Raw genomic sequence first — 13,509 nt, forward strand, 5'->3', positions numbered from 1 at the left:
GGCCGGATCTCAGCTCACTGCAAGCTCTGCCTCCTGGGTTTACACCATTCTCCTGCCTCAGCCTCCCGAGTAGCTGGGACTACAGGCACCCGCCACCTCGCCCGGCTAGTTTTTTGTATTTTTTTAGTAGAGACGGGGTTTCACCATGTTCGCCAGGATGGTCTCGATCTTCTGACCTCATGATCCGCCCGTCTCGGCCTCCCAAAGTGCTGAGATTACAGGCTTGAGCCACTGCGCCTGGCCTACAATGATTTTTATACGTAAGAAAAGTGGCTTCATAGGCTCAGGAGCCAGAGCTCCTGGGTTGAATACTTGTTCCTACACTAACTAGCTGAGACCTTGAGCAGGTTACTTTGTCTCTTTGTGCTTCAGTTTTCTCATCTATAAAATGGCGATAACAAGGCTGGGTGTGGTGGCTCACGCCTGTAATCCCAGCACTTTGGGAGGCTGAGGGGGTCAGATCATAAGGTCAGGAGACCATCCTGGCCAACATGGTGAAAGCCATGTTGTCTACTAAAAATACAAAAATTAGCTGGGTGTGGTGGCGCTTGCCTGTAGTCCCAGCTACTAGGGAGGCTGAGGCAGGCTAATTGCTTGAACCCAGGTGATGGAGAGTGCAGTGACCCCAGATTGCGCCACTGCACTCCAGCCAGGGTTAAAGAAAAAAGCTCTCTCCACCCTCCATAGTAGCTAAGACAAGTGATAATAGTGCTTATATGGTGCTATGAAGATTAAACAAATTATTTTATTTTATTTTATTTTATTTTATTTTTTTTTTTTTTTTTGAGACGGAGTCTTGCTCTGTCACCCAGGCTGGAGTGCTGTGGCCGGATCTCAGCTCACTGCAAGCTCCGCCTCCCGGGTTCCCGCCATTCTCCTGCCTCAGCCTCCGGAGTAGCTGGGACTACAGGCGCCCGCCACCTCGCCCGGCTAGTTTTTTTGTATTTTTTAGTAGAGACGGGGTTTCACCGTGTTCACCAGGGTGGTCTCGATCTCCTGACCTCGTGATCCGCCCGTCTCGGCCTCCCAAAGTGCTGGGATTACAGGCTTGAGCCACCGCGCCCGGCCGATTAAACAAATTATTAATGTTATTGAGCAAGAGTCTCACTCTGTTGCCCAGGCTAGAGGGCCGCGGTATAATCTTAGCTCACTGCAGCCTTGACCTCCTGGGCTCAAGTGATCCTCTCACTTTAGCCTCCTGAGTAGCTGGGACTACAAGGCACACACCACCATGCCTGGCTAATTTTTTATTTTTTGTAGAGACAGGGTTCCGCCATGTTGCCCATGCTGGTTTCAAACTCCTGGGCTCAAGCGATCTTTTAGCCTCGGCCTCCCTAAATGCTGGGATTACAGGTGTGCGCCACAGCACCTGGCCCTGAATTAGTATTTGTAAAGCACCTAAAGCAACACCTAATTTACAAGTACTACGTAAGTTTATTTTAGAGAACAAAAAGTGTAGCGAGGTGTGGTAGCATATGTCTTTAGTCCCAGCTACTCCTGAGGCTGAGGTGACAGGATCACTTGAACCCAGGAGATTGAGGCAGGCCTACCCAATACTGCCTCAAAAGACAGTAACAGGCTGGGCACAGTGGCTCTTGCCTGTAATCTCAACACTTTGGGAAGCTGAGGCGGGAGAATCCCTGGAAGTCAAGAGTTTGAGGTCACCCTGAGCAACACAGCCTGATCCCGTCTCTACAAAAAGTAAAAAACACAGCATTCTTCAAACTGAGGAGCCAGAGAGAAATAAGGCTGTTTTAAAAGCCCATCAGTACAAAAGAGGTACTCCTATAACAGTGTTTTTTATTTTTAAACATAGTACCCCCTGCTATGTACCTGGTATCATTACTATGACATAAATGACCTCAGTGTGGACCTTTAAAAACTACTTTGAGAAAAGAATTATATAAAAGCACTAGTAAGAAAGAATACTTTCCTATCTCAAGTAATAAAATGTTGATTTTTTTTCTAGTATGGATAGCAAGTAGTGGAATTTGGGGATTGTCACCCCTTGGTTCACGCCAATTACATGAAATCAAATGAGGTACAAAAAGCAAGTAGGTGGGCATCTAAAAGGTGCTTAACTACCTTAACATTTCAAAGCGTCTGCAGTGTCTACCTTAAAATTCCAAAGTTCCAAGGAAGAAATATGGGTGAAGGAAACTTTTGTTCTAAGATTTTTTTGAGCTAAACAAGAAATGTTTACCTAAGCCGTGGGCAGTTCTGACCTAGAGCATTCAGGATGGCATCTGTGATGTTGGAGCAGCCAGAGGCACAAAGGGATTGTAACTTATGGCACCCTCTGCATATAGTAATGAGACCTTCATCTGTGATTTGCTAAAAAACAAGAGCAAAAAAATTCATAGATATTAGTATCTTAGCAAAACAAAAGAAGAAAAATGACAGCTCTGTGAAAATAATCACCAAAAAGGAAATCAAGACATGCTCAACACATTCATCAGATAGCAGACCTAAAAGAAAATGAACACACGTTGTTTCTTCCTTCCAGTTCCTGATTTAGTCTGCAAGAGGATCTATGCTCACCTTTGGTGCAAAGGGAAGAAGCTATAATATAATTCTGTTAAAAGCTAAAATGGAATTCTAATGGAACTGGGATCAGCATGGGGTACATCATAGTTTAGGTTCAATTAAATAATTTTATTTATTTATTTATTTATTATTTGGAGATAGAGTCTCACTCTATCACCCAGGCTGGAGTGCAGTGGCGCAATCTTGGCTCACTGCAACCTCCACCTCCCAGGTTCAAGCGATTCTCATACCTCAGCCTCCCGAGGAGCTGGGACTACAAGTGCACGCCACCATGTCCAGCAATTTTTTTTGTATTTTTAGTAGAGACGGGGTTTTGCCATGTTGGCCAGGCTGGTCTCGAACTCCTGGCCTCAAGTGATCCGCCCACCTCAGCCTCCCAAAGTACTTGAATTACAGGCTTGAGCCACTGTGCCTGGCCTCAATTAAACAATTTTAAAACCTAGAAAAAAGATAAGGATATAAGTATTTTAGTAGTATAAATATATCTAAAAGTTCAAATTGACACCGATAAGTTAGTGAAAAAAATTAAACTGGATGACAGTTGCAATCTTGTATCAGTCACAGCATCCATTTACTTCTGTATTTTAGTTTTATAATATAAAGAACATCCTAATTTATGGAAATAAAAGAGTTGTATCTAACTCAGACACAATTTTGTACTTTTTACAAGTTATTAGGCCGGGCGCAGTGGCTCACACATGTAATCCAAGCACATTGGGAGGCAACGGAAAGGGAAGGGGAAGGGAAGGGGAAGGGGAAGAAAAGGGGAAGGGGAAGGGAGAGGGAAGAGGAAGGGAAAGGGTAAGGGAAGGGGAAGGGGAAGAGAAAGAAGGGAAAGGAAGGGAAGGGAAAGGAAGGGAAAGGAAGAAAGGAAGGAAAGAAAGGAAGAAAGAAAGGAAAGAAGAAAGGAAAGGAAGGGAAGGGAAGGAAGAGAAGAAAGAAAGCAAGAAGGAGGGAGGGAGGGAAGTTAGTTATTGGGGCCAGGCATGGTGGCTCAAGCCTGTAATCCCAGCACTTTGGGAGGCCGAGGTGGGTGGATCACGAGGTCAGGAGTTGGAGACCAGCCTGGCCAAGATGGTGAAACCCGGTCTCTATTAAAAACACAAAAATTAGCCAGGTGCAGTGGCAGATGCCTGTAATCCCAGCTACCTGGGAGGCTGAGGCAGGAGAATCACTTTAACCTGGGAGATTAAGGTTGCAGTGAGCCAAGATTGCGCCATTGCACTCTAGCCTGGGCGACAGAGCAAGACTCCTTCTCAAAACAAAAGAAAATAGAAAGAAAAAAAAAGAAAGTTAGTTATTGGTCACGCATGGATGGTAGCTTACACCTGAGCTCAGAAGTTCCAGAACAGCCTGGGCAACATGGCGAAGCCCCACCTCTATTAAAAAAAAAATTATAAATATATATAACAATTAAAAATTAAAATAAAAATTATTCTAAGTTATCTTACTTTAATTTAAAATGAAAACAAATATACATTCAAAGATGTTACATATATACTTTAAAAATTTTTGTAAATTATTTTATTTCTTCCATGATGATTTAGAGGGACTATCTTTAAACCAGTACAAATATTTCTTCTTTTATTTTTTGAGAGGGAGTCTCGCTCTGTCACCAGGCTGGAGTACAGTGGCGCAGTTTCGGATAACTGCAACCTCCATCTCCAGGGTTCAAGCGATTCTCCTGCCTCAGCCTCCTGAGTAGCTGGGCATAGGCAAGTGCTACCACGCCCGGCTAATTTTTGTATTTTTAGTAGAGACAGGGTTTCACCATGTTAGCCAGGCTGGTCTCGAACTCCTGACCTTGTGATCCGACCACCTCAGCCTCCCAAAGTGCTGGGATTACAGGCATGAGCCACCCTGGTACAAATATTTCATAAATAATATCTGGTTGTTTTCTAACCAACTGAGTAATTTGTTGCACAATAAGCCACCTCACATCAAAGATGTTATATTTTTAAAAATAATACAAGCACACATGCCTACAGTCCCAGCTACTCAGGAGGTTGAATTGAGATGACCACTTTAGCCCAGGAGTTCAAGGCCAGTCTGGGCAACATAATGAGACCACCTGCAACTCCCTTTAAAAAAAAAAAGGAAAGAAAGAAAGAAAGAAAAAAAAAAAAAAGAAAAGTTACATATAAACATCTTAATACGGTGGATACTATCAGCACTTCAATTTGTCCTCCAGATTCACTAATTTTGTGTAGGCCTAAAAATAATAGCTCTCTTCTCATCTCTGTTTAATAGTCATGTCCATAAATTACAAGGATAACTGAAAAAACAAAATTCCACAACTTTTAATATCCACTGCTTAAATCATGTTTTCAATATCATGCAACCGACACAAATATAGATTAAAAAATTGGATGCTAAGGCAGATACTAATGAGGATCAAGTAATGAGATATTAACACACGTGGAGGCAGCTAAAAAAGTGATATACAAACATGATGTACTGTCTTTAGACTACGATAGCCGAGATATGAAGAGGGAAGTAAGAATCAATAAACATGCGAATTTAGCAGGCCAAAGATATTTGTGCCACATAATATTAGAAAAGTACTGTAGGGCTGTGCTGCCCTTTCCTTTGTATAAGACAGTACTGAGGAAGAAAGATGAGTTAAGTCATACTGTCAATACTTTAAAAAATTGTAGGCCAGGCACAGTGGCTCGCATCTGTAATCTAAGCACTTTGGGAGGCTGAGGTGGGCAAATTACTTGAGGTCAGGAGTTTGAGACCAGCCTAACATGGTGAAACCCCGTTTCTACTAAAGATACAAAAAATTAGCCAGACATGGTGGCATGTGCCTGTAATCCCAGCTACTAGGGAGGCTGAGGCAGGAGAATCACTTGAACCCGGGAGGCAGAGGTTGCAGTGAGCCAAGATCATGTCATTGTACTCCAGCTTGGGCAACAAGAGCAAAACTCCGTCTCAAAAAAAAAAAAAATAAATAAAATAAAATTTACTAAACTTCTGTTTTTCAAATCTATCAAGAAAATCAAAGAATCAAAAATGTGCTGTAATTACCTCAACAGTTTTGGGCAGAGCATGAAATCTCATGAATGCTGAGAATCATTTTATCACCCTGTAGGAAAGAAATGACTCCTGTACTAAGATTTGGGTGAAGGAAAACAATAAAATACACATAAGATAGAATTGTTTTTTTTTTTTTTTGAGACAGAGTCTCACTCTGTCACCCAGGCTGGAGTACAGTGGCACGATCTTGGCTCTCTGCAAGCTCTGCCTCCCGGATTCACGCCATTCTCCTGCCTCAGCCTCCCGAGTAGCTGGGACTACAGGTGCCTGCCACCACGCCCAGCAAATTTTTTTGTATTTTTAGTAGAGACGGGGTTTCACCGTGTTAACTAGGATGGTCTCGATCTCCTGACCTCATGATCTGCCCATCTCGGCCTCCCGAAGTGCTGGGATTACAGGCTTGAGCCACCGCGCCCGGCCGGAATTGGTTCTTTAAGTTCACTGTGATTCCTGCCTGCTGGAAGGATGAAGAAACACCAAATTAAACCTGCAAATGTTATGTACATATTTATGTCTGTATGTGTGTGTATGTAATGTATATGTATATAGTGCATAAATATATGTGTACATGTATGTGTGTACTTATACATACACACACACTCACACTTGTTTTTTGTTTTTGTTTGAGATGGAGTCTCGCTCTGTTGCCCAGGCTGGAGTGCAGTGGCGTGATCTTGGCTCACTGCAAGTTCCGCCTCCCGGGTTCATGCCATTCTCCTACCTCAGCCTCCCGATTAGCTGGGACTACAGGCGCCCGCCACCACGCCCGGCTAACTTTTTGTATTTTTTAGTGGAGACGGGGTTTCACCATGTTAGCCAGGATGGTCTCGATCTCCTGACCTTGTGATCCACCCGCCTTGGCCTCCCAGAGTGCTGGGATTACAGGTGTGAGCCACTGCGCCCAGCATTTTTTTTTTTTTTTTTTGAGACAGAGTCTCACTCTGCTGCCCAGGCTGGAATGCAGTGGCGTGATCTTGGCTCACTGCAACCTCCACCTCCCAGGTTCAAGTGAGTCTCCTGCCTCAGACTCCTGAATAGCTGGGATTACAGGCGCACACCACCATACTTGGATGATTTTTGTATCTTTAGTAGAGATGGGGTTGTACCAAGTTGGCCAGGTCGGTCTCGAACTGCTGACCTCAGGTGATTCACCCACCTCAGCCTCCCAAAGTGCCAGGATTACAGGCGCACGCATGCACACATGTGTGCGTATACACACACACACACACACACACACGAAGCTCTCCAGGAATAGTTTTTCTTTGGCATTGTAAGATGATTTCATGTTTACAATAATTGTGGCTGATCTCTCAAGACTAAACATTTCAGTCCTTTTTTTTTTTTGAGATGGAGTCTGACTCTGTCACCCAGGCTGGAGTACAATGGTGCGATCTCGGCTCACTGCAACCTCCACCTCCTGGGTTCAAGCGATTCTCCTGCCTCAGCCTCCCAAGTAGCTGGGATTACGGGCACACACCACTACGCCCGGGTAATTTTTGTACTTTTAGTGGAGATGGGGTTTCACCATGTTGGCCAGGCTGGTCTTGATCTCCTGACCTCAAACGATCCACCGTCTCGGCCTCCCAAAGTGTTGGGATTACAGGCGTGAGCCACTGTGCCTGGCCACATTCCAGTCTTAAATATGAAATCATGGCTGGGTGCAGTGGCTCACACCTGTAATCCCAGCACTTTGGGAGGCCAAAGCCAGCAGATCACTTGAGGTCAGGAGTTCTAGAGCAGCCTGGCCAACATGGCAAAACTCCATCTCTACTAAAATTAGACAGGCATGGAGGCACGCCCTGTAATCCCAGCTACTTGGGAAGGTGGGGCAGGAGAATTGCTTGAACCTCCTGGAGGTTGCAGTGAACTCCACTCCAGCCTGGGCAACAGAGCGAGACTCCGTCTCTAAATAAATAAATAAATAAATAAAATGAAATTAGGCAAATTCTTAGTCAGCAACTATAGTAATCAGAATTGTAAGAAAGAGCACTTTGCGAGGCTGAGGCAGGCGGACTGCTTGAGCCCAGACGTTTGAGACCAGCCTGGCAACATAGGGAGACCCTATCTCCACAAAAAATTAAAAACTTAGCCAGGTGTGATGGCACACACCTGTAAACCAAGCTATTCAGAACGCTGAAGTGGGAGGATTGCTTGAGCCCTGTAGCTGGAGGTTGCTGTGAGCTATGATCCCAGCCTAAGTGACAGAGTGAGACTTCACCAAAAAAAAAAAAAAAAAAAAGAAGGAACTCATCACTTTTTTCTTTGTCATGAGCAACTCTCACTCCAAGGCAAATATATTTGTAATTTTTAAGGCAAGAGAAAAATGCTAAAGGTGTACTGTTGGTCAGGCATGTGGCTCACGCCTGTATTCTCAGCACTTTGGGAGGCTAAGCCAGGTGGATTACTTGAGCCCAGGAATTCGAGACCAACCTGGCTAACATGGCGAAACCCCATTTCTACAAAAAAATACAAAAATCAGCTGAGTGTGGTGGTGCATGTCTGTAGTTCCAACTACTAGGGAGGCTGAGGTGGGACAATCACTTGAGCCTGGGAGGTGAAGGTGAGCAAAAATCTCCAGCCTGCGTAACAGAGCAGGACTCTGTCTCAAAAATATGGCCAGGGCCGTGGCTTACACCTGTAATCCCAGCACTCTGGGAGGCTGAGGCAGGCAGATCACCTGAGGTCAGGAGTTCAAGACCAGCCTGGTCAACATGGCAAAACCCCATCTCTACTAAAAATACAAAAATTACCAGCCTGGCCAACATAGTGAAACCCCATCTCTACTAAAAATACAAAAAAAGCCGGGTGCGGTGGCTCACGCCTGTAATCCCAGCACTTTGGGAGGCCGAGGCGGGCGGATCACAAGGTCAGGAGATCGAGACCACGGCGAAACCCCGTCTCTACTAAAAATACAAAAAAAAAAAAAATTAGCCGGGCGCGGTGGCGGGCGCCTGTAGTCCCAGCTACTCAGGAGGCTGAGGCAGGAGAATGGCGTGAACCCGGGAGGCAGAGCTTGCAGTGAGCCGAGATCGCGCCACTGCACTCCAGCCTGGGCGACGAGCGAGACTCCATCTCAAAAACAAAAAACAAACAAACAAAAAAACCAAAAAAAATCAGCCGGGCGTGGTGATGGGCGCTTATAATCCCAGCTACTTGGGAGGCTGAGCAAGGAGAATCGCTTGAACCTGGGAGGCGGAAGTTGCAGTGAGCCAAGATGGCGCCTCTGCACTCCAGCCCCAGCAACAGTGCGAGACTCCGTCTCAAAAAAAAAAAAAAAAAAAAAAAATTAGCCGGGCGTAGTGACACACACTTGTAATCCTAGATACTCAGGAGGCAAAGGTAGGAGAATTGCTTGAACCCAGGCAGCAGAGGTTGCAACGAGCAGAGCTAGCAGAGGTTGCAATGAGCTTAGTGCAGTGTCACCATTGCACTCTAGCCTGGGTGACAGAGTGAGACTCTGTCTCAAAAAAAAAAAAAAAAAAAAAAGCTGGGTGTGGCGTGTAATCCCAGCTATGAAGGACGCTGAGGCAGGAGAATCGCTTGAGCCTAGGAGGTAGAGGTTGGCTGCAGTGAGTGCAGATCTCATCACTGCACTCGAGCCTGGGTGACAGAGTAAGACTTTGCCTCAAAAAAAATAAAATAAAATAAAATAAAATAAAGATGTACTGTTAACATTCTAGGTGCCTGAATAGTTTCAGCAAATTATCTGAGTAAAATTCAGGGGTTTTGGGGTAGACACAAAAAAGTTGATAGTTTGAACAAGCCGAAACACTAAAATATAGATGCTACTTGAAAATAATTTGACGAGTATATATTGTTAATCTTCTTATTTATTTATTTATTTATTTTTTGAGACGGAGTCTCGCTGTCGCCCAGGCTGGAGTGCAGTGGCCGGATCTCAGCTCACTGCAAGCTCCGCCTCCCGGGTTCACGCCATTCTCCTGCCTCAGCCTCCCGAGTAGCTGGGACTACAGGCGCCCACCACCCCGCCAAGCTACTTTTTTGTATTTTTTTAGTAAAGACGGGGTTAGCCAGGATGGTCTCCATCTCCTGACCGCGTGATCCGCCCGTCTCGGCCTCCCAAAGTGCTGGGATTACAGGCTTGAGCCACCGCGCCCGGCCTTATTTATTTTTTTGAGACAAGGTCTCACTCTGTTGCCCGAGCTGGAGTGCTGTGGCATGATTTCAGCTCATTGCACCTCAACCTCCCAAGCTCAATTATCTTCCCACCTCAGCCTCCCAAGGAGCTGGGACTACAGGCACACACCACCAAACCCAGCTAATTTTTATACCTTTTGTAGAGACGGGGTTTTGCCATGTTGCCTAGGCTGGTCTCAAACTCCCGGACTCAAGCAATCTGCCTTCTTCACCCTCCCAAAGTGCTAGGATTACAGGTATGAGCCACCGTGCCCAGCTTGACTGCAATTTTAAATACTAAATTTGTGAATCATTTACATTTTAAAAGTAGACAGTTTTTTTTAAGTATGTAAGAAAGGGGTGGAGCTACAGCTAGCTCATCTGGAATTCTGTATAAGCTAGCTACCTCCTATCTTATCTATGTCAAGGCCCCTAGGAATGAGTATTGTTAAGCATGTCAAGAGTCATCTGTGTGTTTACTTTGTCACTAGGGTTGTGGTAGAAAAACAATACTGGTCTTGATGACTGAAGCTCTTAAAATAGTTTTAATGAAATGAATTACTAAAACAGAAGAATTGTGAGAAGGGATGTTTACCAAGCAAGTCTGCAAGTTCAAAGTCACCAGTTCAGGGCAATGTGCACCTATGTACTTGAGAGCTTCATCTTCTAGCTAGATTAAAAAGTAAGAAAAAAATGATTACTGACATTGTTTCAAAGGAGAAAGATTTAAGAATGTACACATTCATTCATACATTCTAACACAGCCAACCAAGTTTTGAAGGAACAATGAACCAGAAAATAAGCTATGATCACGTAACAGTATAATTCATATTATTATGATTCTCAGGATTTAAAATCAGCTTTGACCACATTCAAATTCACATTATCATTACATCAAGAACAAAGATGAAGTTAACACTGCCTAGTTTTTATGGGTTTTACTTCTGATAAATTAAATATACCTGGCAGCATTTTGCTGAGGGCCCATGAAACGAAAATAATTTTCAAACTTCTACACACCCCTTATAAAGTTTTTCATAAACAAACTTTGAGGAAAAACAGCCAAGAAAGGAATCCAGTGTCCATCTCCCACTGGAAGATAGGTGTCATGCTTACAGTGCTGAGAACAGATGGTAAGTAACTGATAATAATGATATATTCCAATCAGTATTTTTCAGGATTCCATAAATAACCAGAAGCTCAAGTTGTTGTTTTAAGGCAGTCATACATCTGAAATTCTCTTTCAAACAATGGAACCCCTCTCATCATGATAAAAGAATCAGGGCATTTTTAATGGAATCCTAATTAGGAAAATAAAGTAGAGCCTAGCCTTAGTTTGTCAGTCACAATTTAAATCCACTCATTTCTTTCCGGAGGCTAACTAATCAATTCTTTTTTTCACTATAAAACACTGAGATAGTAAAATTTTTAATGACAAAATATGTTGGATTTGTAATGTGACTGGCAGGAAATAAGCATCAATATTATAAAATGCAGGCTGCTGTACACTTGGCATATTTAAGAAACACTGGTGGTTAAAAAACAAGTGGAAATTGCCTTCTTTGCCTATCTAGTTCAAAGTATCAGGCAGTGACAACACGCCAAGTTTTCTTCTCAGCACAAATTAAACTGCACGAAACTCTTCTTGACCATGGTGTATCTTTAATATAATCTTATCTTTCCACCTTATCTCCCTCCTCCTCAAGTCTATTTTTGGTTGGATGTTAATTCTTCTCATTCTTGGCCGGGCGCGGTGGCTCACGCCTGTAATCCCAGCACTTTGGGAGGCCGAGGCGGGTGGATCACAAGGTCAGGAGATCGAGACCATGGTGAAACCCCGTCTCTACTAAAAATAGAAAAAATTAGCCGGGCGCAGCAGCGGGCGCCTGTAGTCCCAGCTACTCGGGAGGCTGAGGCAGGAGAATGGCGTGAACCCGGGAGGCGGAGCTTGCAGTGAGCCGAGATTGCGCCACTGCACTCCAGCCTGGGCAACAGAGCAAGACTCCGTCTCAAAAAAAAAAAAAAAAAAAAATTCTTCTCATTCTTTTGTCCTAAGGAAAACACTTTAATCTTTGGTAAGCATTTGTCTTTGGTCAATAATACACACAACTAACCTTTCCCTCCAGACAAACATTTTGGGGCTGCCTATAAAGAACTCATGATTCGTTCATGATTCTTCTGAATTTCACGAGCCCTACATGGAGTATTACCTGTGTGCAGCCTTTTAAGAATAAGGCCTTGAGACCCCCACAGCCCCTCACTAGTGCTTGAATGCCATCCTTGGTTACTTGGTCACACCAGGAAATGTTCAACTGCTCCAACAGTGGACATCCCTCACTAAGGATAAAACAAAATAAGAGAAACATATCACTAAATCCAATTCCAAAAACACCAACGTCTCAATTTACTGGCTGTTTAGTAAAGGAATGGAAACATTCCCATTTTTTTCCCACAAGAAAAAATATATTTACCTAAGGTATATTTAGAAAAAAAGCTGATTTATCAATGTGGTATTCACATGGGACTATATCATTAGCAGGATCATCTAAAATCCAGCTTAACCAACAAACACAAAGCATTATAATGTTTTTCAGATTTATATTCCTTTTGTACTTATCACATATCTCAAAGCTCTCTAGACAGAAAATGGAAATTAAGTTATTTATTCTAGCTTACAGAGTAATTAATAAAGAGCTCAGATTCAAAACCAGATTCTCCATCGAGCAATGCTATTACTGGTTGAGTATCCCTTATCTTAAATGCTTGGTACCAGAAGTGTTTCAGATGTCTAATTTTGCAGTATTTGCATTATACTCACATAGTTGAATATCCCATATCTGAAAACCTGAAGTGCCCCAATGACCATTTCTTTTGAGGGTCACATCGATACTCAAAAAGTTTGGGATTTTGAGGCACTTCAGATTTTCTTTTTTTTTTTTTTTTTAAGACAGGGTCTCACTGTCACCCAGGCTGGAGTGCAGTGGCGCCATCAGGGGTCACTACATCTGTGACCTCCATGGCTCAAGTGATCCTCCCACCTCAGTCCCTCAAGTAGCACCCAGCTGCATTTTGGATTTTTGAAATTGGGATATTCAACTCACAGTACCAAAGTAGTAATGAAGGCTTTTAAACTTTTATTTTAAAAAATTACAAAGGCCCTGTGTATTTCCTTGAGATGTTTCTAGGCCGGGCGCAGTGGCTCACGCTTGTAATCCCAGCACTTTGGGAGGCCAAGGTGGGCGAATCACGAGGTCAGGAGATCGAGACCATCCTGGCTAACATGGTGAAACCCCGTCTCTACTAAAAATACGAAAAAATAAAATTAGCCGGGCGTGGTGGTGGGCGCCTGTAGTCCCAGCTACTTGGGAGGCTGAGGAGGAGAATGGCGAGAACCCGGGACATGGAGTTTGCAGTGAGCCAAAATCGCGCCAGTGCACTCCAGCCTGGGCAACAGAGCGAGACACCGTCTCAAAAAAAAAAAAAAAAAGAGATGTTTCTAGAGTACTGCTTTTGTAGGCTGAATTTAGGATATCTTATGTCCAATCTCTGCCTTCAAACTACTAGTTTCATCGTTGATTCCATCTACTCTTAACAGTTTAGCTTCGTATTTGGATTATGGATGAATTCCAAGTTTTCTATAATATTCTTCAGAAAACACTCCATAAATTGTTCGAAATATTCCTGCCTGCCGAAAAGACCCAGAAGATAAAGCCATGATATCCCAGTTCAAGTTCATTCTCCAATATTAATAGTTTAACTTCAGGAAGGTGACTTTAGGAAGCCTGT

At 43.6% G+C, this 13,509-nt stretch overlaps 1 protein-coding gene across 3 annotated transcripts in view; it reads right to left on the minus strand.

The window, feature by feature from the left end:
- Window positions 1-13,509, minus strand: part of FBXL20 (F-box and leucine rich repeat protein 20) — a 154,704-nt gene that overhangs the window by 15,842 nt on the left and 125,353 nt on the right. For all 3 annotated transcript variants that reach the window (XM_025363658.1, XM_025363657.1, XM_025363660.1), the window contains 3 exons: window positions 11,934-12,060; window positions 10,319-10,393; window positions 2,204-2,334 (listed from right to left, as the gene is read on the minus strand). In XM_025363658.1, coding sequence (XP_025219443.1) covers window positions 2,204-2,334; window positions 10,319-10,393; window positions 11,934-12,060 — 333 coding nt within the window. The remainder of the gene's footprint in view (window positions 1-2,203; window positions 2,335-10,318; window positions 10,394-11,933; window positions 12,061-13,509) is intronic.

This window comes from Theropithecus gelada, chromosome 16, assembly GCF_003255815.1.
Source record: "Theropithecus gelada isolate Dixy chromosome 16, Tgel_1.0, whole genome shotgun sequence".
Lineage (NCBI taxonomy): Eukaryota > Metazoa > Chordata > Mammalia > Primates > Cercopithecidae > Theropithecus > Theropithecus gelada.